The sequence below is a fragment of the Xiphophorus maculatus genome, chromosome 6 (assembly GCF_002775205.1).
Source record: "Xiphophorus maculatus strain JP 163 A chromosome 6, X_maculatus-5.0-male, whole genome shotgun sequence".
In the NCBI taxonomy this organism is placed as follows: domain Eukaryota; kingdom Metazoa; phylum Chordata; class Actinopteri; order Cyprinodontiformes; family Poeciliidae; genus Xiphophorus; species Xiphophorus maculatus.
Window position 1 is genome coordinate 6,193,769 of NC_036448.1, and position 23,935 is coordinate 6,217,703.

A 23,935-nucleotide genomic window follows, 5' to 3' on the forward strand; every position below is an offset into this window, starting at 1 on the left:
ACATGTAAGTGAGTTTTGTCTTATTTCAATAACACTAAGATATTTGCACCAGGAACTAGACCAAATAACACTTGGTTTATGAGCAGTGTAGATGCTAAAATATTGAAAAACGAGAGCTTGCAGTCAACTTTGACCTCTGTAGTTCCTGGGTTTCTCCTGAACATTGTGACCTATTTTTCCGCCGCCTGAGTCTGGTCCTTCAGGACAAAGATCAGGCTGTAAAAATTTCCTCCGACTGCAACTCTTCTCTTTTCTCTTCCTTTTTTCTTTTGAGTAATATGTGCTGGAAACCAATTCTAGTGCTATTTCTGATGAGAGGATTAGTTTAATGATGTCCAAAGTGCGGCCCATGTACCCCTTGTGGCTCTTGGACTGATTTTGTGCGTTCCCCCCAACTGTAGTTCAAAAATGATTCGAATTTGGCCTGTCGATGCAGATGGAGACTTTTAATTTGTAATCAGGGTAAAAATTGTTACCAACATAATTTTCTTACACAGGAAAATGTAACTTATAACACAAAGTATTTGTCTTCTTATGACTAAGTTTTAACAAAAGATAAAACCAAGTTATTATTATTTTACTAAAAAGCCAACTTCACTGCACACAAACCAGCTTTTATTTTGCCTTAAGCTTGGCTACACATAGCAAGCATTTCGAAAGAAAGCGGCCCAAACTCTGTTCTAATTCTTGAAACTAAATTTATTTGATCAAGCCCAATAGAAAATTAAATCTATGCGTCTTTCTTTTAGTACAGCAAACTTGCACAATTAAAGTAGTAGAAAGTAATAAATTTATGCCAGAAAGAGGAAATTTTGAGAATAATCTCTACAAAAATCTTGGACATTTGAAGTCCAAGAATTTCCTTTGAAATTTTTTCTAGAATGGTGGAAATTTACTCCTTTTTTTCCCTGTCTACAATGGCCCTAATACACCGTCATAAAAATTGCTTTCACGTTTTGAATCTATTATGAATTTTGGGCTTCTTTTATTTGCCTGATTTTAGGTTGGGGTTTTTATTTTTTTGTTGTTTTTTTTTTTTATCCGCGACTACTTTTAAATCTGCAATGTTGACACACTTGGCAAATAGTTTGGACACCCCACCCAGAATTATGCCACAAGCCACAGTTTGTCTGCAGTGTGCCAAGGGTTATTTATCAGTATCTTAGTGGGAGTGGGCTTTAAATCAATCGTATAAATACTTCTCTAAATTCTCACTCATTCATTCACCCAGTTGTTGTCTGCAGAAGAATTGAAGTTGGATATTGTACTATGAATTCAATACAAGTAGAAAGTTTCAGATAAACTCTGAAGTGAACGTGGAAATCCTACCAGCGATGAGTGGAAGTTAACTTCTGAGAGGAGCTATACGCTGATATGTATGGAGTCCTATTAGAAATTAGAATGAAGAGTTAATAGTATTAAAAATAATAATAATAATAATGCAGCGTTTTTGGTTTGTTTTTAAAGAGTCACTTTTAGCTTTCAAACCCCTAAGAGTTTCTGTTTACATTTTATGTGTTATTGTTCTGAAGAAAAGAGGATCTCTGCAGGTGTCTGTTTAGAAGCTCACAAGACTTTTATTTCAGTTACTAAAAAAATAAAATAAAGTAAAATAGGATCTGACGTGTTGTTGCTGTCTAAACAAAACTTCACGCTCTCTTGGTTCAGCGTGCCAGTCAAGCCAAAGCTGAAACTCCTTGGAATGACTTGAATGTGAAAGCTGCTAAAACGCGGGTGGCCTTTGAGGCCTTAATGAATTTCTTCTTTGCAAGCGTGCTTCCAACTGCGACTGCTTTCTTCTCCTATTTTTTTTTTCTTCTTTTTGCTCTAACAGATTTACAGATTAGATTTCTGCAGCAGCAATCCACTTGTCCTTAATCAAACATTAATTTGAGTCTTAAACAAATGATTAAATCAGGAGAGACTGGGCACCGCAGACTACTGTTTCGGCCTCTTTTTTTTAAGATTGTCACTTTTTTTTTTTTTAAGAACTACCTGGATGATTTTCAATTGTTAATTTTACATAAGTGACGGTAGAAAATTGTGATTTAGTCACAGGAGAAAATAAAATCCAAAAGCGGATTTTTGTAAACCTTTTGAAAACGTCGTCTTGTCAATTACAACCTAGATGTTCAGCATTTAATGTTTGTTCACTCTGTCTCCCAAAGATTGTATTCAAATGTCTTTTTTGTTTGTGGCTTCAGAACAATACACTTATTAACCCAAACTGTGTTGTTTTATTTAGGTTTCACTTGTCTTTGGCGGAGTCGCTGAAGAGAGGGAGGGGGATACAATGTCTAATCCAGGACAGGGAGAACATCGAGTCATCAGTTCTGCTCATTACTCACCAACAAGCTGGCACACATACCTATGCTGTTTACTTAAAGCGGATAAACAGATAAGACCCATGTTTGTTTCCAAGGCGTGTCTTCTATCAATTAGCGATAAATGCCGTGGTGCAGTATCACTCTGATAATGGGGCGGGACCAATATTAATGTACAATGATGAGGGATTTCACCAATAAGCCGGACAGAAACTGCTGCTGTAGTTTGGGTGTGTTGGTTAAGATACTGACAGCTAGAGCAGCCACCAGAATACTTCAAGTAAACATTCTGTTGTTGTTGTTGTTAGCTTGTTGGGACATTCAGGGATGCCCGACTTCCTGGGAGGTCTTCATCAGAGCCTGATCACAGTGACGCTGGTGAATAATCGGTAATGAAATAAAAAAAAATTAAAAATAAAAAACTCCTTCCTTAGCACGTTATTGAGTAGGAATCATTTTCCATCATTGTTTTGGCGCCCCCTGTGGAGCAGTGGGTATGCCTTGCGTAGTGCATACCCACTTTTTGTGCCACATAAGAAGTCATGAAAAAACTTAAATGGTCTTAAACATGCTGATCACAAATCTTAAACACGTCGTGGCGGGACAATTTAATCTCGCATATTCTCCCAAAGTTTTATGTCAGGGAAAAGTCTGAGTCACGCGCAGACATCTTCACTCTTGTTCTGTGACACGAGGCGGCTGCTGGTCGCCAGCAGCCAAAATACACTTCCCAGCTGGCTTTTTTCTTTTTTTGTCTGTTATGGGTAAGTACACATTATAGCCAGTTGCCTGAACGACGTTACGAAGTTATGAGCATAAATAAAAGCTTGGCATTAGGGGGTTAAGGTTGTAAAGAAACATACCGTCACATTCATAAAGATAATGGCCCCCCCCCTCCCGAGTAATATTTTTTCGCCAAAAATGTTTTTGTTTTTTGCCTAAAAAATCTTGTGGGGGAAAAAAAAGAGGTGGTGATTTATTTATTTATTTATTTATTGCCCAAATTATTTTTGGTAAAAAAAAAAATAATAAAAAATAACGTAGGCCATTATTTTAGAAAGGTGACGACATACCGTGTGAGAAGCACAAAGCCTCGGGAGCCACAAACGTACTACAGAAATGTATCAATATATGCCATGCTTGATTGTAATCCAACCATCTCCTATGTTTATATGTTTTGTGGGCTTCGATTTAACTCAAAGTGGCATTAAACGCATCTTAAGTCTTACATTTGACTTGCTGATCCAGTGAGCAGAAAAAACGTCACCAGTCAGGGTTGAACTCCTGAGTGAAGCTATAAGACCAGGAGGAAGGAGTTTTTAAGCTCTGCCGTTTATCTTTATTGGTGTGGCAGTGAGATGCTCCCTTACGCCTCCTTGGATTTACACAAGCAGGGTCCAAAGGCTGGACATAAACTCATTTCACCACTGACCCTGGAAAATCGACGTCAAGGCTGTTTATGTAAACTATTAAATAACAGAAGCATCGATGCTGATGTCGTGGCAGCTTTCTATACTAAAACTTCATAGATTTAGTCTCAGCATTTGGATGCCTGTTTTCCCCTGCGTCAATCAAACCGTTGTTTGCACGGTGTTCAAACAAAGGCAGTGATTTTACAAAAGTTTCTTTCAAGTTGAGGGGGAAAGAATTGACAAAATGCCACCCTGGGGACGAGGGCGGATTCAGAAAGAGCTCATTAAAGGGGAAGACAGCTGTTCACCTCCAAGTTTCATTTCCTTCCCGTCAGAGCCAGTCCAAAGTCAAAGCACCATAAACTGTCCATCAGTCATAGAAGAGCTGTGCTTCCTCCTTCCTTATACTGAGTCGGCTACTAAACGAGCTCAAGCCAAGTCGGGAGGCTTAATGAGGATCACGAACCAAAGGATCCAGGGGTATTCTTCCTAATTATTTTTGGTTTATGGTGTATTTTTCTCTTTTTTTCTCCTCCCCCCTCTAAATATTTGACAATTTAACTCAGAACTCACAAGTGGACTTTGTTGAACACAATGAATTACGGTGACACAGCTCAAAGTTAACTTGAGAAACTTGCGGATTTCACATTTGGATTTATTTCAGGGAGCTGGAAACGCCTAATTCAAGATGCTGAGAAAGGTAAGACTATATGGTGTCTTGTGTTTATATTTTATGTTTAAAAAGTTAGCTTATCAGATCTGGCTGTTACATCACCTCTGTGTCTATTCCTAAAACCTAGCCACACAGTAGCCTGTAGAATACCAGAAACTACACGAAGCTGTCAATGAGTTTGCCATTGTTTTGTTTCCAGGGAGAATGGGTCTGGGTGGACTCAAAGATCGGGGTGCCCATTGGAGCCCGGGTCAAAGAAACGCCATCTGGTCAGAGGCTACTGGTGGACGATGAGGGAAATGTACGTAACCACTGATGACGAGAAAAAGAAGGAAAAAAAATAAAAAATGTCTCCATCTGCCACCGTGCGTGTTTTCTCTCGATGTTCCCTCAGGAGCGGCCCCTGTCCCTGGAGGAGGAAGCCTCGCTCAAGATCATGCACCCGACATCTGTGGAGGGGGTGGATGACATGATCAAGCTCGGGGACATGACGGAGGCTGCCCTCCTCAGGAACCTGCTGCTCAGACACAAGCAAGGCCACATCTACGTGAGTCACACGCTCGCTCAGGAAAAAAACACCGTGGAAGATTTTCCCTTTCGTTTCCGGAAAATACGCTACTTTACACACCAGTTTGTTCATGTGGAGCCATCTATTAAAGGTTTCTACAGAAAAATAAGTAGAATAACTGCCTGGGTAATGAAATTATATGAGTATTCACCTAGTTAGAATATTTTTATTGAGCCACCAGGCTGGCATTGCACACTAGTTACTCAAATGTCTTTCTTTGGAAATACAATTTCTACCCAAAAATACATTTGGTGGATCTTTGTAAAATAGAAGATGAGACCAAAATAAAAAATAATCACTTTCCCTATCTTTTAATAGACACATACTCTGTACAACTTAAAGGAAAAATAAATCCGTTGAAGAAAATAACTATGTGGCTGCTATAACCTGGTTGTGTGGGTGTACGCCCTTTAGTACACAGCTAACAGCTAGCTATTAGAACATTGTTTTGTACCACAACCTGGTACACAACCATAACAATAGCTAATAGATAACAACAGCTATTGGCTGCTTGCTAACAATAGATAACAACAGCTATTGGCTGCTTGCTAACAATAGCTAATGACCTCTCTGCAATAGCTTTAGCTAAAGATAAGCAACTATGCAAATTTCAGAAAAATCCCAGCAGAGGATTTAGCTTTATTCCTGGTTAATCAGATTCTCTGTAACTGATGGCAGCTGTGAACTCAAAAGGACTGAATGCTGAAAACATTAAAACATGTTCTGTTTTGAACTGTACAAATATGTCACATTGAAGGTGGGGAAAAAAAAAAGTTGAAATAATCTCAACAAGGGTGTATCACAGAGGTTTTCCAAACACAATCAAGCTAAGCTCTTGACACTCAGTGTGAAGGATTTTTGTTTTTCTGCATTTATTCTATACTTTCAATTTATTTTTGCAATTTATATATTCATAAATAGGAAACCTTTGATCCTTCTCCTCATATCAAACCATATTTTTCTTCTGCTGACCACAGATCATTTTATTCTTTTGTTCTCCAGACCTTCATAGGTTCCGTTTTGGTGGCAGTGAATCCCTACCAGGATTTTCCGATATACTCACCCGAGCAGGTAGGTTTCTGCCTCTTATCTCCATCCATTACAACCTGCAGCCGTCTCCACCAATCATGTTCCCGGTGTGAACCTCCTGCCGTTCTGCAGGTGGATTTATATCACAGCCGGAAGCTCGGAGAACTCCCCCCGCACATCTTTGCCATCGCTGAGTCCTGCTACTTCAACATGATGCGCAACCTCAGAAACCAGTGCTGCATCATCAGGTCGGAGACTGCCACGCGTTGCCTTGGGTTACGCTGCTCTTGTTTGTATTCCCTTGCTTCCTGTTCATCCATGTTCTCTGCTTTTCTCTCAGCGGGGAATCCGGAGCTGGGAAGACGGAGAGCACAAAATTGATCCTCCAGTACTTGGCAGCGGTCAGCGGGCAACTCTCCCAGCAATCGATCGAAAATCAGATCCTGCAGTCCAACCCGATTCTGGAAGGTACGCCAGCAGCACCTTTAGAGTGTTTTTACAACTGATAGTCTGGTAGACCTGGTTTGATTGGGAAGCAGTGTTGGAACGTTTGTTTTTCAACATTTTCAGATGGTGCGGTTTGCTTTCACACTGCACTCTGTCAATCGACCCAAACTAATTGAAGAACCTGTTTCCCTCCTCTGCACCAAGAACCACTGAAGGAAACGACACAAAAGCCTCAGAAGACACTGAGTGCAACTTCCTCCTTCAGAAAATGTTAACAAAAATAGAGTAACATCAAATTTGAGCAGTTGTAGGATTTCTCATTTGTCACTGGTAAAAGAGCACAAGGTATCGCTAGACACAAGCGTTTGTTTTTGGTATTATTTACCCAGAATGCCCTGTGTTGTTGGACACTGCCTGTTTTTGGAGCAGTCTCTGGTTCGCTTGGCGTTCACACATGCATTCGAATCGCACCAGAGTTCACTTCAATCAGACTGATGTGGACCGGAGTTTCCTTTTTTTGGTCCGCATCAGAATTGGATTGTGCATTCACACCTCCCCAAACGAACCGGACTTTCTATTCAAACAAACCAGCGTTCTATAAAAGGCGGACTAAACAAAGTTAGTGTCGATCCATTGTTAGCTCCCCTTAGGCTCGTGTGAACAAACAAAGCAGACGTCGTGGATTTTTTTTTTTTTTAAAACACCATGGTTTCCTGCTTCTTTCAGCTTTTGGGAACGCCAAAACAATCCGCAACGACAACTCCAGCCGCTTCGGCAAGTACTTGGAGATCTTCTTCAACAAAGACGGGGTGATCGAAGGCGCTCGTGTGGAGCAGTACCTCCTGGAAAAGTCTCGAGTGTGCCATCAGGTGAGGTAGCTCCAGCCAAACAGATCCTGCCTGTCTGTTATCTCTACGCCGGAAAGGTCGATACTGTAAGCTCATAAAATCCCCTGAAGGACACCTCTGGAGTGTGTTGTTGGTGTTTCGATCTGCTTGGTGAGATTTTTAAACAACTGTGCTCAGGGAGAAAAACATGCTATTAATCATGATCCACTCTAAATGCGGCTCTTGATTTCTCAGAAAGGCTTAAGCATATTTTCTTTCCTCTTCTGTCGCCATAAACTTTTATTTTTCCCAGGCCTCAGAGGAGCGAAACTACCATATATTTTACTGCCTGTTGGCAGGAATCACCACTGAAGAGAGGAAGAATTTGAGGCTTGGTCATTCCAAGGAATATAACTACATTACTAAGGTATTCCAAATAAAAGCCACCCTTCATTCTGGGAAACAGACGCACCCCTCACGACGCTGACGTCCACCAGTTTCCCACAACCAAAGTCTCTTGTGTCCTTTAGGGCAACTGCATCGTGTGCGAAGGCAGAGACGATGCTAAAGACTTCAGCCGCATCCGCTTGGCCATGAAGACGCTGAACTTCTCGGAAGACCAGTTCCAGGAAATCCTCAAGCTGCTGGCGGCCATGTTGCACCTCGGAAACGTCAGCTTCAAGGGTGAGCGCCGTTAGATCGGGAGTGGTTGCTTCACTCTGTCTACTTTACCGCAAAATTCACAACATCACGGCAAAAGCTGGAACTCTGTCTTTTAGGAAGCAGAAACGGAATTAATTAACACTAAGAATATCATGAATACAAATGACTGGAAACTTGAAGTGCTTTTTAATACTGCTCACATCTAGTTATGCCGAGTTTATTTGTAGAGCATATTTCAGCAACAAGACAGCTCAAAGTGCTTTACACCACAGAAACATCATACAGGCACCAATGGTGAAACAAGCACTAAACATTACATCTGAATCGTCAAGCAAATATACATCAAACATACTGATCAATGTTCCAGTTATTATTAATCAAAGGCGGCTCTAAAAAGGGTTTTTGGCCTTGATTTAAAGAAACTTTTAAGTGTTTCAGCATCGTTGCAGTTTTCTGGAAGTTTCTTCCAGGTTTGTGGAACTTTTTCACACTTGCTACAAAATTTGATGCGTTCTGTTGGGTTTATTTTTTATCGGATAGTCTAACATAAAGTGGAAACAGCAGTGTTGTGGAAGGGAAAAGGTTATTTGATTTATTTCAATTTTAAAAAAACTGAATGTGTGGCTTGGATATGTATTTAGCTTTGCTTCTCTACCCAAAGGTTTCTACCGGCAGAAAAACTCAGTCTTATTCAAATTGGAAGGGGAGCATTTGTGAAAAGCATTTCTGAAGATTCTCAGTTAGATGTAGGTCTGGACTTTGACTACACCATTCTATTTTTATTTTTAAATGTGTCTTGTCCGGCGGTGTGACACTCAGAATTATTGCTGCTTTGTGTTTCATCGCTGACCTGTCTGCTGTTTCTTCTTCTGCATTCTCTGACAACTTTACACAAACGTGGTCTCTGCTTACTCATCCGGCATTCTGTTGTAGTATATTTGATTCAGAACAGGGATGTCCAAAATGTGGGCCGGAGGTCATTTGTGGCCCTCAATCTGGACGATTTTCTTTGGCCCCTCTGTCCACAATACCAAAAATGGAGCGAATTTGCGATTAATGCGTCTACAAACACAGAAAAACAAGAAAGAAAAAACAAGAGTAAAAAAGAAACCCCCAAACTTTTGGAAAATATTTACCTGTCATGTAATACCGCAAATATGCAACTGTTTATATTTTGAATCAACAATGATTTACAAATTCCTTTTCTACAAAAATCAGACTACTTAGCTTTATTGAAATATTGTCTGTAAAGCAAATATTGTCTGCTCTGTTGAAATATTGAAGAGGTATTGTTCACCTCTTCAGTATCATTTTATTATTACTTTTACCTTATTGAAGAGGTAAAAACAATAAATATCTTTAGAAAGAAATCTTTTCAGTTTTGATTAAAAAAATAAATAGATAAATAAATGGGGCCCTCGAGTTCTCTCAATTTAACAATTTTGGCACAAAAGGCAAAAGCATTGGTCCACACTGATTTAAGAGTTTCACTGGAAAAGGGCTGGACAAAAACTCGCACCACTTTCCTATGCTGACATGGGTCAAAGGTTAAATCTCCTAACCATGCACTGACGTTTCTAGTTGCACCATCGTTATAATAACTATAAAATAAACTATTACATTCTTGTAGCTCTTAAAACAAGGTGATGGGAGTCAACACGGCACCACACCAGTTTACCTCATGGTTTCATTAGAAGTAGATAAGGAAAACAGAAAACAGAAAATCCTGTATTAGGAGCAATAAAAACATAATTTTACTGGCCCGTAAAGATTGTGACACAGTGTAGTCAATAAAGTTACACCCTCCTGCTGTATCTGTAAGCTTTAAAAAGGAACCAAGCTGAAAGTTCTTTAATGTTTCATAGAATTAAATTTACTTTTTGATCTTTTATTGTTTTGTAAAATTATAAAACACACCTTTAAAATTCGCAGTCGTTCAAGTTCATGTCATTTACAGTCATTTGTGGCTTTTTTTTTGTTGTTGCATGCGACCAGGCTCCGTCATAAACAACCTGGAAACCAGTGACGTGGGCGAATCGGAGAGTTTCACCATCGCCTCGTCGCTGCTGCAGGTAGGCGGCCGGGCCACCGTTCACACGTCTGTAAATACGACGGCTCTCCTGGCTGGATTATAACATGCATTCGCCCGACAGGTGCAAAGGTCTGTCCTGGCCAACGGCCTGACGCATCGGTCCTTTATGGCCAACAGAGAGCGAGTCACTAAGGCCCTCAGCGCCGAGCAGGCCACCGACTGCAGGGACGCCTTTGTGAAGGTACCAAAGTTTAGCCACGGACTTTAAATCACAGTCGGCTGTTTCCTTATTGAGCCCTAAATCAGGACGACAATGGCACAACTGTGTTACGGTCCATCGTATAAGCAAAGGGAGCCAGTCAAATCTGTCTTAGAGCACAAACTGCTTTGACGGAAGGAGCTACTCAGTGAAATGTTAAAGAAAATCTCTTTCTAACTTATTTGCATTCTTTTTAGATGACTGTATGGCTGTTGCATCATGGCACAGCAATCATAGCCCCATAAACACAAATATTGCCCTTGAATAACATATTGGCTTCTTCGGGAAAACGTTTAGATAAAGAAGTGTGATTTTATCGCTAAGCTGACTTTTTTTTATGCTCTCATGGATAAAGAGTGAAGTTTTCATTAAAGATGTGCCGATCGAATATTAACATCTGTATCCTTCCTGATATTGAAACATTTTTTAGATTGATTATTGTGATCCATAAGGCCAGATCTATTCAGTCTAATTCTATGCTTTGTGCTCTGAGAGACACAATTTATTAATTAATTACATTTATTTTCACATTATGTTTAGAATTCCTAATTGTACGTTATGAACCATTAGAAAAAAAGTTTGTTGCAGTTTATTTTTTACATTTTTTTTTACCAATATGTAAATGACTATTGTTGTTGTCAGTTTCAGTTTCTTTATTATTTTTACATTGGCTGTTTTACTAATAAATGCACAGACTGAACAACTTAAAGTTGTTTTCACATGTTGGACCAAGCTTGTTAAGCTGTTGCTGTATTTAAATGTGCTGCACAGGTGCAAAGTTATCAAATTAATTTGTAATTCAGTACATTTACGTCTGGTTTAATAAAAAAAAAAAAAAAAAAAGAAACATTTTAAGCCAGTTTAGCTTTATTTTTTCTGTATCCATTCCGTATGAGCCGATACCAAACTTTAGATATCGGTTTCGGAAGTGAAAAAAGTGGATCGGTGCGTCCCTAAAAACATCTTTTTCTGCATTTATTCTGTGGTTTTTCTCACAGGCAATCTACAACAAACTCTTCATATGGATCGTTGGAAAAATCAACAGTGTCATCTATCAGAAACTGTCCGACAAACCCAGTTCTTCGCTCCTGTCCATCGGCCTGCTCGATATCTTCGGCTTTGAGAACTTCCAAACAAACAGGTCGGAGGCGGGGCGAGAAAAGATTTTCTAGCTTGTTATTGAATTTTACAAACTTTGCTACGCTTACAGTATATCTTGTACTTTTTTTCCCCCCCTTTTACCAGTTTTGAGCAGCTTTGCATCAACTTCGCTAACGAGAAGCTGCAGCAGTTCTTTGTGGCCCACATCTTCAAGCTGGAGCAGAAAGAGTACCAGAAAGAGGGCGTGCTGTGGAACAACATCCAGTTCACCGACAACCAGAAAGTCCTGGACCTTCTGGCCGGGAAGCCGTGCAACGTGCTCGCTCTGATCGACGAAGAGAGCCACTTTCCGCAGGTACGCCGACCGGGCCTTAGGCCTAGACTTCTTAAATGCTTAAAAAAACAGTTCTCAGTTTTCACTCTGTTTTCGCCACAGGGGACAGACTCCACCCTGCTGACCAAGCTGAACGGAGAACATAAGGGAGACAAGGCCTACATCAGTTCCAAGCGCAATCACGAAACAGACTTTGGAATTCGCCACTTTGCCGGCCCCGTTTACTACAACACCAACGGTAACGCAAACCGCTAAGCAAAAAAACCAAAAACATCTGTGATGCTGGACTTCTGGGAATAAGAAGATTTTTTTTTTTTTTTTTTAATTATTATTTTTTCCCTCTGTAGGATTTCTGGAAAAGAACAGAGACGGAGTCAGTTATGACATCATTAAAACGATCGGCGTTTCCACCAGTAAGCTCCTCCGGGACATCTTTGAGAAGGACATGGCAACCAACGGAGTGAAGGCAACTAAAACCGCAAAGTTCATCTTGACGCCGCAGAGCTCACCACGGGTAGGAAGCTGCGCCTTCCTTTCAGCTCACGTTTCATACTTGACATCAGAACTCACAAAATAAACCAGTAAATTTAATTCTGATGGTAGATTTAAATTAATTTAACAGTGAGGAATCTTATTGCATACAACCTGCATATATTAAGATATTTAAATGGCTATTTAAGGTCCTCTTCATAACTGATACAATAATGAAAATTGTAAATCAAATCAAAATCTGCCAGATTCGTTAACCCCTAATGTTCCTTGACTTCTCATTTATCTTCCCCAAGTTATTTTGTTACCACGGATACTGGCGTCATAAGCAGCATTTTCCTTTTGTCGTCTCCGCAGATGCAGAACGACAAACGCAAGCAGATGCCGACGCTGAGCGGTCAGTTCCGAGTGTCTCTGGACTCCCTCATGAAGGCTCTGTCCGCCTGCCAGCCCTTCTTCATCCGCTGCTTCAAACCCAACAACGACAAGCAGTCTAAGGTGAGTGAGCTTCCGCCGCGGCAGCACAGATAACGCACGGCAACACACGGATGGTCTTCAGCGTGGATAAACAGAGCTCTGTGTGCCTTAGATAAAAGATTAGGAGGCTTGTTTCCAGTCAACATGCCAAGAAAACTAATGTAATTTTATGATATTGTGGACAGTTGAACAAGTGGGAAGCAACCTGGATCAGTTTCAAGCTGCTAATGCAAAGAGTAAAGTGCAATACTGCGGCAGCATAAATGCAGTTTCGTAAGTTCAGTACAAGTCCGTTGTGCAGGCTGTGTGTTTTTTTGTTTTTTTCTATTACCACAACACAACATTGGTATTTATGTACGTACTTTGACTGCATGAAAATGTCAAACCCCAGACTAAACTCACTGGCGAATGTTTATTGGCGTCTATAGTGACAATTCATCTTTTTTTCTGAAACGTTTAAGTATATTCTAGTGTCATGATTCTCAATCTGTGGGTACAAGTCCCACTGGTGGCGCCCTCAGCGAGGTTATGCGATCGTTATAACTATAATCCTTCAAACAATCACAAAATTTTCAAAAGAGGAAGAAATGAAAACTTTGAGAAATTGTTGAAGCGGACAATAAAACCTGCCGTGTGTTATCTGCTGTAAGTTCTGATCTGCCACATCTCTTTGCCCCTTTGGTTTTCATTTTGAATTCCTCACTTATTCTGAAACTATAGCATCCATCAAGTCTTTGCTCAGTAACAGCATTCACTCTGAAGAGTGTTGGTGAAGCGACGCGGTGCCACGTCACATTTCCTCAAATTTATCTGATTTCAGACAGGGCACCAATTTCTTGTTGCTTCAAAAAAATATATACGAATCTTCACTCACTCCATTCCCTTGCAGAAATTTGACCGAGAGCTGTGCATGCGCCAGCTGAGGTACTCCGGCATGATGGACACCATCCGCATCAGGAAGCTGGGGTATCCCGTGCGTCACAAATTTGAGGACTTCCTGGTGCGCTACCGAGTCCTGCTGAAGACCACCGTCTGCAATCCCAGAACCGTTAAGTCGCCATTTTCTTCCTGGACTTTGAACAATTTTCTCCCAAAGCGGTTTTATACGGGCCGTATTTGGCAACTGTGAGTGTGAGTACGTAAGATAAAATCGTTTGACTCTCCCCACAGACCGACGCCGCAGTTTGTTGTGAAGCCATCTGCAAGGCTGTAATCAAAGGAAGAGACGAGTGGAGAATTGGAAGGAAGAAAATTTTTCTAAAGGTACGAAAAGACTAAGATTAAAATCTGGTGTACAGTTTATGCGTCAGTCAAATCACTGCAGTTTTTTTTTATCTGTTTATTGCCAAATTACAGCAATCAGTTCCTCCAGTGTTTCACGAATTCACGTAATGTCAACACAGATCCCCGCATTTTTTCGCGTGCAACTGTGATTTATTGGAAGTCTTTCACAAAAATTGTCAGAAACAATTTACGTATTTTCCTGCCACATAGTACCATTTTGCAGAACAATAAAGTAATTGTGTTATCTTCAGCTGTTATAAAAATGCTATATCGATTAAATATGACCTAAAAGAAATTTGACTTTGTAATTTTACACCGTCAAATTTAGTCTCTGGCTCTTTAAAAAGCTTCTGTTCTTTCTGATACGTTGCCTTCAGGAAGTTGTCACAACATGGCCCCTCTATTAACAATTTAATGTTTTTGCCAGAAACTCAGAAACTGCAGCTCTGAGGAGGAGCTGAATGGTTGCCATGGAGATTAAAGTATTTCTCAAACATGCATGAAAGAATCAAAGCAAATACTCCAGGCATGTTTTTGATGATGGAATAACATTTGAAAATGATGTAAAACTCCAAAAATGCTGGCTCACGTGGCGATTTTATATAATACTGCCCCTTTAAGCGACTGCTAACTCCCACCTTTAGGGGGCAGTATTTCTTACTTTTACGACACTGATGCAGGTTCACATCAACCTTACTTGATGTCAAGTTACCTACCTGTAATCTACGTGGAAAGCAACAAAAGTCACATTTACAGTCATATAAGCACAGATATTGGAAATAAAATTTAAAAAAAGAATTGCAAAAAAAAAAAATATCATAAAAGAATGTAAAATCCCAGAGGGCCTGATCAATGTGAAAAGACGATCAATAATAGTTCATTTTAAAGAGACTTGAATTAAAAGAAAGCTATTTAGTCAAAGTTCAGCAGTTTGTGAATGGGTTCATTTTGGTGTCCCCCTAAATGAAATGATTTTGACACCCTTTGCTCTGTCTGATTATGTCAGTGTTGAAACGTTGTTATCTGAATCCAAAACTCTTTGAGAAAAAAAATCTGAATCATCTGAATTAAGTCATTAGTTTTTTGTTGTTGTTGTTGTTTTTTTTCCCAGGATGCCCACGACGCTGTTCTGGAAAATCTGCGGGAAGCAGAACTGAGCAGGGTGGCCGTGGTGATCCAGAGGGTCATGCTGGGAATCAAAGACAGGTGCTGCAAGAAGAGCTGAAATCTTAAACCGAAATGTGAACGGCACAATTAAATTTATCTTTCCCGCCCCGCCCCCCTTTCCTCTCTCCACCCGCAATAACTGATAGGAATATCACCTCAGCACATCTACAGATAGTGATTTACTGCCCTCTATGTTGCCTGGATAAGCGAGATGTTACATAAGAACACGTGAAAAGATGCTGATTATGACAAGTGTTTATGGAACGGATCGAATCTGCTTTTTTCAGAAAGCTCTTCCTGAGGAAACGGGGCGCGGCTGTGGTGCTGCAGAAGCAATGGAGAGCTTACAGAGAGAGGATGGTGCAGAAGAAGGTTTGATGGTTTCTAACTTCCAGTCGACCTTTGGAGTGTGGACCTTACTCGTTGATCTCAGATTGTTTGAAGCTGAGATCAACCTATTTTTGTTTTGTTTTTTTTCAGATTCAGCAGGGTTTCGGGCGCCTGGTGTCAAAGGTCCGCGGTCGGAAGCTTAAGTCTCAGTACCAGAGACGGCGAGCGGCTGCCATCGTCATCCAGAGCCAGGCATGTGGTCCGAATACCATCATGAGAAAAAGAAAGCTCGCCCCCGCCTGTCTCCATGACAGATTTTTCTGGACGATAAATTGTCCCAGAAGTTTTCGCGTTAAACAACAATTTTCAAGTAATCTAAAGCTAATGACATAATAATAACGCAAGAGCACGTTCTCAAAAGTCAATCAACTTTAAATTCTAATGAACAATCTTGTTAGCACTGGGAACTGGAAGACGTTTTAAATATCCAAAACAATAATAATAACAAACAAAACTACAGGAACAACAAATAAAATGAATTATCAAGTTTCTGTAAACAAAGTTGTCCTTCAAAAAAGGGGCTAGCTGATCATCATGCAAATGGCATTATTGGGCTTGTTTCAATTTATCAGTACAATTATTTAATTTATTGCTTATTACAACAAGCCTAAGCGCACCCTCTGCCAAATGTGGAGCTTTACGGATCAGGACAAAAGTGGACAATAAGATAAATAAGGTTCTACAAACCATTGAACTCTACTCTCAGGTGTCCAAACACACAAGGCAGACTACACACTGCCCCCTTTTATAAAGCTAAACACGACTTTATCAGTCTCACACAAACTGTGGAGGGATTTCGTTCCACCCGTCCCAGGGGGTTAGGGTTAGGTTAGACTCCATTGAGTCTTGGAGACATCTGTTCCTGCTCAGGCCAGGCTGAAGTCTGGATAGCGACTGGGACATTAGTACACTTTCATTCATGTCTTCCTTTCATAGATTTGCCGCTGTGTTTGGGAATCACTGTCCTGTTGGACGCCAACGTCATTTGTTAACCAGACAACCTCACAACTGTTCCTGAAATTCAATATTCTAAATCCAGTTGATTTACTGCAAAGAGCCGAGGGCCTTTGACAGTTCACCGGTGTTTGTTGGTGCCGATATGTTGCGTTTGGCTTTCTTCAGACTCAGCCCTCTGGATCTGCTCTTATCTGTCCAAAGCACATTGCGTCCAGAAGTTCTGCGGTTCACTTAGATACAACTTTGCAAACCTTTGAGTTGGTGTTTCTCAAACTTTTTCAGGGTGAGGACCACTTAACCCGTTTAATAAACACTCGCAGACCACCTAACTTGAAGTTGACTCACAACAACACAATCGTAAAAAACAAATTACATTTCTCACTAATTGAGTCTAGCAAAGAGCCATTAAAAAGAATCGAATCGCTCGCGAACGACACATCAAAGCAGGTTTAACTTGGCTTCCTCCTATCATATAAGTAATCCTGGCGTTGTTTTCTTTGCGATGGGTCCTTTGAAAACATAGGGTATTTCTCTTTCTCTTATTCATATGTAAAATAATTTATGGTGGATGTCACCCTTCAAATATTTAAATTTTAATTTCTTGTGCTGAACTGACTGTAGGTGCGAGGCCACCGGGCGAGGAAAGACTGCCGGCGGAAGAGAGAAGAAATCGCCCATCAGGCTTTGCTCTTAGAAATGGAGAGGCAGGAGCAAGAGGATCTCGGAGAAGAAATCCATCAGAGGCTGATGCAAGTCGCTGAAGAACAAGCCGACATAGAATCACAAAAATCTGGCAGATCTCACAAATCGGAGAAATCTAGTGAATCTGAGAAATCTAGTGAATCGGAAAGCTCCAGTGACTCTGAATCGGAGGACGGCTCAAATAAAAACCTCCAACTCTCTGATGAAGACATGGAAGACAAAAGATCAGACGCCAAGGTCAGGCAACTACTCTGTCGTGTTGCGCTTTATTAATTGTCCATCACATTTCCTTTGACCTTCTGTTTTTTCTGAGTAGGGCGAGAAAAGCCCTCGCAGTTCGAACCAGATGACGGTCGTCGTCACGCAGTCCTCTAACTCGGCGAGCTCCACGCCGTCGCTGGACGAGGAGGAGGAGGAAGAGATTGATGACGGCTTTGACGACGAGAGCGACATATTCTCCTTTTACAACTTCAGCAAACGCCACTTCCAGAAGGACGAGGACCACAAGCACACCGCACAGAGGCTGAAGCAGCCGCTGCTGCACCACGAGGACGAAGCAGACGCCCTGGTGAGACGAGACCCTAGTATTAATATCTCGGGGTGTATTCACACCAACCATGTTTGGTCGACTTTAATTGAACTCTAGTTCATTTGTCTAGGACGTATTGAACTCTTGTCCGCCTACAAACCTAGGCCTAGGTTTGGGTGAGGTGAACTCTGGTGCGGTTCAAATGCATATGTGAACGTCAAGCAGACTGGAGACTGCTCCAAAAGCAGGAAGCAGACAATAGAGCTGGACATTCTGGCTAAATACAACCAAAACAAGTATGAGAGTCTAGCATTAGCTGGAAAACAGCTCATTGTCTTCTATCAGTGACAAAAGAGAAATCCTACAACCGCTAAAATACTCAATTTTTGTTAACATTTTGCAAAGAAGGAAGTTGTGTTCAAATTTTCTTCTAAGGTGTTCCTCGTTTCCTTCAGTGGTTTTTGGTGCAGCGCCCCCACAGGCGAGGAGGGGAACAGGTTTTTTAAAGCGCTTAGTCTGTGTGACAATGCAGTGTGAAAGCGAACCGCGCCAGTTGAAAACGTAACAACGGTTGGATTGCTCCCCAATCCAACCGAGTCTGCTAGACGTCTGCCTCACATTCAGTGTTCTCCCTCCGCCAGGCGTCTCTGACCGTGTCCTGGATCATCATGCGGTTCATGGGCGACATACTGGAGCAGAGGCCTGCAGACTCCATATCTCAGCACTCCAGCACCCTCTCCCAGAGCACCCTGTCCCGCCTGCTTCCAAACAGGCAAGGCCGGAGGCTGAGCAATCTGGTGGGGCTGGATCAGGTAAGCTCCCGAGAAACAAGAATAAAAAATAAATAAATAAAAACATTTTCTTTTTGTTTTAGTGGTCACTATTTCATCTTTATGCACACATTTCTGAACAGAAAATCCTGAGGAAGAACAAGAAAAAGTTTGGCCCTGGGAACAGAAAAGCCTCGGCCATCTTGGAGGAGGTTGGAACCATATTTGTCTCTCTTCCAGTTGGTTCTTATTCTCGGTATTATTTGCGTTTCTAACTTCTCTGTTTGGTTCTCATCTTTTGCAGCCAGAGAACTTGACCGAGGACGAGGACATTCTGGTGGGAGAGAGCACGACGCTGGATCGACAGCTCACACAGCTGGAAAAGCTGCACATTATCGTTGGATATGGCCTGTCGCGGCAGGGCATCAGGTAAAATGTGAACGCAGCTGGCGAAACATTGTGTTTTGGTGGAGAAAAGCGGTGTTTTGGTTTTTTTAACCTTTTCTTGAACTTTTAGGGATGAGATCTACTGTCAGATCTGCAAACAGCTGGTGAACAACAGGAACAGGAAGAGCTGCATGCAAGGCTGGACTCTCCTCTCCCTCTGTCTGGGGATCTTCCCTCCAACAAGCCTCTTCATGGAGGTCGGCAGTCTCTGTTCAGACACTCAGATGTGGTACTATGTTCACTGGGTTTAAAAAAGTTGTCACTTAAAAGGGTAATCAATCTCCAGTTGCTCTTGTGACGGTGTCCTGGAAGAAATTGTTCACCTTCCAGCAGGACAAGGACCCAAAACATGTAGCTTGAGCAACTAACTATATGATGACTTAGAAAAAAAGTCATCATATAGTTATGATGACTATATGATGAAAAGTACAGATATAGTTATCTGTACTTTTTTTTACAGATGACTAGATCATCTGGACTCATGATCTAGTCAAAGTCCAGATCTGAGTCCTTCTGTTTAAAGATGTCTAAATTGAGTAAATCAGAGCTATTTTGCAAAGAATAGTTAAAAAAGCCGCTCAGGATCGGTTATCTTAATTGCCGGAGCTTTTAGATCCATCCTTGCTCACACATTACTCAGCCAGATGTCTAAGTGACCAGGTCTACGTCAAATTCTGCAAGGGCCTGCTCTAGATGTGCAATGCTTGTAGAGTTCATAACCCAAAGGTTTTACAGCTGCATCAAATGTTGAAAAAACATGTATCCTTTTCTTAGTTCTTCACAGTTACCCATTACTTTTTTTTTGTGAGTGTGTCGCATAAAATCCCAGAAAAATTACTTTATGTTTGTTGTTTTAATGTTACCAAAGCTATGAATGGCAAGATGTGACTCTTTTTTCACTTTAAGATTTCATGACTTAATAGCAACCAGCTAGATTTTTATAAGAGCAATATACATTGCTATATTTAGTTTGCAAACTAAATATTTATATATTTAGTTCATCTAAATATGAATATTTAGATGAATATCTAAATATTCATCTAAATATTCTAAATATGAATATTTAGATGAACTAAACATTTAGCTATACTAAATATTTAGCTTTAAACTAAATATTTAGTTTGCATCTGTGGCATTTATGAATGAATGAATAACTCTGAGGCGAAATACAACAAATTATTGCTGTTACTTTTTTTACCATGTAACTTTACAAACACCACCCCCATAGGTTTTCCATTGCAGAGCCTTTGTTTCTTATCGTTTTGAATGTTTTCCGCTCTCCTCTGTCCCACAGTGTTTGGAGAGCTTCCTTCAAAGAGGTCCATACGGTTACAGAGAGTACTGCATTGAGAGGCTGCATCGCATAGTAGCCAACGGAGAGAGAAAAGAGCTCCCCTGTTGGCTAGAGCTGAAGGTAAAGTCCTGTATCCTGATGAATTTGGTTGTAGAGTGACTCTTTCAGTCATTTTCACTCATTATCATCTGTGATAACAGGCCGCCAACAACAAGGAGCCCATTGATTGGCCGGTGACACTAATGAATGGTGAAACGGTCAAAGTGCAGCTGGATTCAGCCTCCACCTCCTCAGAAGTCTGCCAGGCTGTGGCTAACAAGATCGGACTCAAGGACACCTTTGGGTTCTCCGTCTACATCAGCTTCTATGAAAAGGTTCCTGGGAGCTTCTTTAGTCACGTGGCTTCAGTGTTCCTACCTGCCTATCACAGAGTTATATCGGTGCTGGTGTTTTGTCTCCAGATGTGGTCTCTGGGATCCTACGGGAAGACCCACGTGTTGGATGCCGTGTCTCAGTGCGAGCAGGAAATGAGGAGGCAGAACAGGGAGGAGAAGGATACGCCCTGGAGCCTCTCCATCCGCAAGGAGCTGTTCTCGCCGTGGCACGACTGCGACCAGGACGCAGTCAGCACGGACCTGATCTACAAGCAGGTCATCAAGGGCATCAAGTCTGGAGAATACGTCAGTGAGAAGGTGAGGGGCTGAAGACAAGCTTCTGTTTTCAGTATTCCTGAAAGAAAAACGTATTCCTGCAGCTTCAGACTGGTTGAGTTAACAAATTGAATTAACGAAACATAGAAGAGCAGCAGATAATTGAATATTTCAGCAATATCTGTCAGATGCAGATACAAGAACCTAACTTAGAACAGAGGTTCCCAGGGGATTGACATTAGCCACTGAAAAATTCAAGATAGCTGCCAAGGTTGTCATGGACAATTAAGTTTTTGCACTAAAATCACCAATTAGATTACCGTGTTTGGTGTCAAATCACTACCTACATATTTTGAACTATAGAAATCATTTATTTTTTCCTGATCTTTTGTTTCCTTTTTCTCCAAAATGGTTTTAATGGTCAGGTGATGTTTGCACTAAAATTGGCAGAAGTAGTAGAAACAGAAGGTTAGGTCCACCAACCACTAATTCACCTAACAAGAATCTTAGCTCTGCTCACCTTAAACCCATGAAACACTTAGCACAAGCTAACGCGAAGCACATTAAAAAAATTGCATGAGCTAATGCTAAACCACTGAATATATAAAAAGAATTAGCAGAAGCAAACGCTGAACCGCTAAGCACATGGAAAAAAATAGCAGAAGCTAATGCTAATCGGTAAGACGACCGTTGAGACTCTCAAACGGCAAAAAAATCCTCAATTTCTGATTTAAAGTTGTGTGGACAGGATGACCGAAGTCAAAAACATATGATCCAAGTCATGAAAATGGGTGACTTGGTACGGCAAGAATTGGTTACTATAGGCCTCTTGGTTTACAGTTTTGCCATAATCCATTTTCTGGGTAACTGTATCTATAAATATTCACAGCCTGAGATTTTGTTTTATGACCTAAGTCTGCTTTAAATTACCGCCATCAGCCCTGACCTGTCTCCCGTGATCCTTGACAGACATGACCGCCGTTCGTTCACTAATGTTCTGAGGCCTTCATGGTATTGGACTGAGATTGAATTACATACAGTTGAACTCCGTTTATAAATGAAGTGACTTTTAAAAGCAAACAGTGGCTCTGGATTTTACTTAGGGGAGTAAATCAGGCTGAATGCTTTGCAAAAAGTTTGACAACTATGTATCCTTCCACTTTACACAGAATACATTGACATTTGTGGTTGATAAAATGAGAAAAGATAGACATCGGACTTGTGTTGAAAAGGAAAGATTCACTTTGTTTTTGCCGCTTTAAAGAACGAAGTGCCATATTTATTGATATTTTCGGCACGCAATGACTTCCACCGCTTGTTAAGCACAGCAAAAAAACTGTCTCAGTCCATCACAGACTTAAAGAAGTAAATTAGTAGATTACGTAATACAATGTAACCGTTCTGCATGTCTCAGGAGGACGAATACGTCCAGCTGGCTGCGAAGCACTACTTTGTCCAGTTCGGCTCCCAGGAGCCCGCCAGAGAGAGGGTGCAGAGGGTGGTCCAGGAGTGCATCACAACCACGCGGATCGAGAACAGATCCATGACGATGTGGATTAATCTCATCACGGCAGAACTCTCAAAGGTAAAAGACAGAGCAGCAGTCTGAGTGTTGCAGTGAAATCCACGTAATCAGTCAGATATGAGCTGAGCTCAGACTTCGGTTCTCATAGGAGAGCTATAACAACGGGAGACTGCGGGCAGAAAAGGTGAAAGGAGACGTGGTGGACATCGCCCGGCAGAACTGGCCGCTCGACTTCTCCAAGCTTTACGAAGTCACAATGACGTCAGGTCGGTCGACGCAACTCGCCCTGTTAAAGACGCAGCTCGAAGCATCGTACGAGCAAAATTACAATACAGTGCAGAACATATTTTCTCTCATATAGCGACTTCCAGAGGTATTTATGGCCCTCCTCATTTTGCCAGGTTCCAAATATTACATAACGGGAAAGTTGGAGGATTATCATTTCCACAAAAATAAAATCATCTTATGCTGGGTGAAACATAAAAGCAGTTTATGTAAAATTATAATAAATTGAAAGGAGCAATCAGTACTTACTGTACATCTCCTGCCTGTAATAATCATTATAAACTTTCAAATATATGTGAATAAAAACAAGAGCAAGTGTTTTAGCTTCTCTCTTTGCAAGTCCAGACATTTTTCTTATTACAAAATTAGCTTGCACTTTAAGTGGGCCATTATAAACACATGACAATGCTTCGATATGAAAACACTAAATCTCAACAAGCATTTTTGCTCTAGCTTCTACAACTACTTGAACCACTTGACAAAATTAACTTAAAGTAACTTTCCAGCAAGAAACATGAGCTTGTTTTAAGTCAATAATTTCATAATATTGATTAAAAGGTTGTAGTTGTTGGTGAAATAATCTGCCAACCAAACATTTTCCCACATTATAAGTTAAAATGTCTTGTTCCACTGGCAGATTATTTCATTTACAGCTAGTACTTTTCCATCAATATTAAGGAATTATTTACTTTAAACAAGTTCCTATATTTTTGATGAAAAGTTACTTGTAAGTTATTTTTGTCTTATTTCTAGTGCACAAGAATCTAGACAAAATGAATTTGGTAAGATTCTGTTTTTGCAGCGTGGATCTCTGCAGCTCCTACAAAATTACCTCTGGCCTCTTCACTACACCTCCACAGCCATTTATAATTGCTAATAATAACAATTCACATCCTGCCGTTCATCCACAGGACCCCCGTTGCCCAAAAGCAGATTTTTTGTGGCCGTAAACTGGAAAAGCATCGTCTTCATGGAGCGAAGGGAGAAGCTCCTGCTGGAGATTCCCTACGTAGAAGTGAAGAAAGTCCAGATGCCGAGGTAAATCTCTATCTCTGCGGAACGTTTTTCTTTGTGTGCTTTTTAAAAAAACCTTTGCCGTTTTGGACGCGTGTAGCGACAGCCACCAGTCGGTGAGCGTCGACACGCTCAGAGGACAGTACACCCTGAGGTGCCAGGATGCGGCGGACATGGCCAAGATGATGCAGTACAACGTGAACGGGCTGAAACAGCGCTCCGTGTACGCTATGGTTCAGCAGGACGTCCCCAAACAAGGTGAGGCGTCTTTAATTCCCACGGGACG

General features: G+C 41.1%; 1 protein-coding gene across 2 annotated transcripts in view; it reads left to right on the top strand.

Moving 5' to 3' along the window:
• The first annotated feature begins 4,091 nt into the window (after nucleotides 1–4,091).
• Nucleotides 4,092–23,935, top strand: part of LOC102216410 (unconventional myosin-VIIa-like) — a 28,522-nt gene continuing 8,678 nt past the window's right edge. Inside the window, exons 1-35 of one of the 2 annotated variants that reach the window (XM_023335777.1) lie at nucleotides 4,092–4,216; nucleotides 4,401–4,436; nucleotides 4,609–4,710; nucleotides 4,804–4,956; nucleotides 5,980–6,048; nucleotides 6,139–6,254; nucleotides 6,347–6,474; nucleotides 7,180–7,322; nucleotides 7,594–7,707; nucleotides 7,811–7,964; nucleotides 9,939–10,015; nucleotides 10,097–10,216; nucleotides 11,233–11,375; nucleotides 11,480–11,690; nucleotides 11,772–11,907; nucleotides 12,017–12,183; nucleotides 12,516–12,656; nucleotides 13,525–13,683; nucleotides 13,806–13,898; nucleotides 15,031–15,125; nucleotides 15,374–15,458; nucleotides 15,567–15,668; nucleotides 17,055–17,372; nucleotides 17,452–17,703; nucleotides 18,306–18,476; nucleotides 18,578–18,646; nucleotides 18,739–18,863; nucleotides 18,952–19,078; nucleotides 20,176–20,295; nucleotides 20,376–20,549; nucleotides 20,637–20,867; nucleotides 22,240–22,410; nucleotides 22,499–22,616; nucleotides 23,547–23,673; nucleotides 23,750–23,907. In XM_023335777.1, coding sequence (XP_023191545.1) covers nucleotides 4,425–4,436; nucleotides 4,609–4,710; nucleotides 4,804–4,956; nucleotides 5,980–6,048; nucleotides 6,139–6,254; nucleotides 6,347–6,474; nucleotides 7,180–7,322; nucleotides 7,594–7,707; nucleotides 7,811–7,964; nucleotides 9,939–10,015; nucleotides 10,097–10,216; nucleotides 11,233–11,375; nucleotides 11,480–11,690; nucleotides 11,772–11,907; nucleotides 12,017–12,183; nucleotides 12,516–12,656; nucleotides 13,525–13,683; nucleotides 13,806–13,898; nucleotides 15,031–15,125; nucleotides 15,374–15,458; nucleotides 15,567–15,668; nucleotides 17,055–17,372; nucleotides 17,452–17,703; nucleotides 18,306–18,476; nucleotides 18,578–18,646; nucleotides 18,739–18,863; nucleotides 18,952–19,078; nucleotides 20,176–20,295; nucleotides 20,376–20,549; nucleotides 20,637–20,867; nucleotides 22,240–22,410; nucleotides 22,499–22,616; nucleotides 23,547–23,673; nucleotides 23,750–23,907 — 4,681 coding nt within the window. In that variant the 5' untranslated portion in view covers nucleotides 4,092–4,216; nucleotides 4,401–4,424. Of the gene's footprint in view, nucleotides 4,437–4,608; nucleotides 4,711–4,803; nucleotides 4,957–5,979; nucleotides 6,049–6,138; nucleotides 6,255–6,346; nucleotides 6,475–7,179; nucleotides 7,323–7,593; nucleotides 7,708–7,810; nucleotides 7,965–9,938; nucleotides 10,016–10,096; nucleotides 10,217–11,232; nucleotides 11,376–11,479; nucleotides 11,691–11,771; nucleotides 11,908–12,016; nucleotides 12,184–12,515; nucleotides 12,657–13,524; nucleotides 13,684–13,805; nucleotides 13,899–15,030; nucleotides 15,126–15,373; nucleotides 15,459–15,566; nucleotides 15,669–17,054; nucleotides 17,373–17,451; nucleotides 17,704–18,305; nucleotides 18,477–18,577; nucleotides 18,647–18,738; nucleotides 18,864–18,951; nucleotides 19,079–20,175; nucleotides 20,296–20,375; nucleotides 20,550–20,636; nucleotides 20,868–22,239; nucleotides 22,411–22,498; nucleotides 22,617–23,546; nucleotides 23,674–23,749; nucleotides 23,908–23,935 lie in introns of both variants that reach the window. The other variant, XM_014470821.2, reaches the window with a different exon arrangement.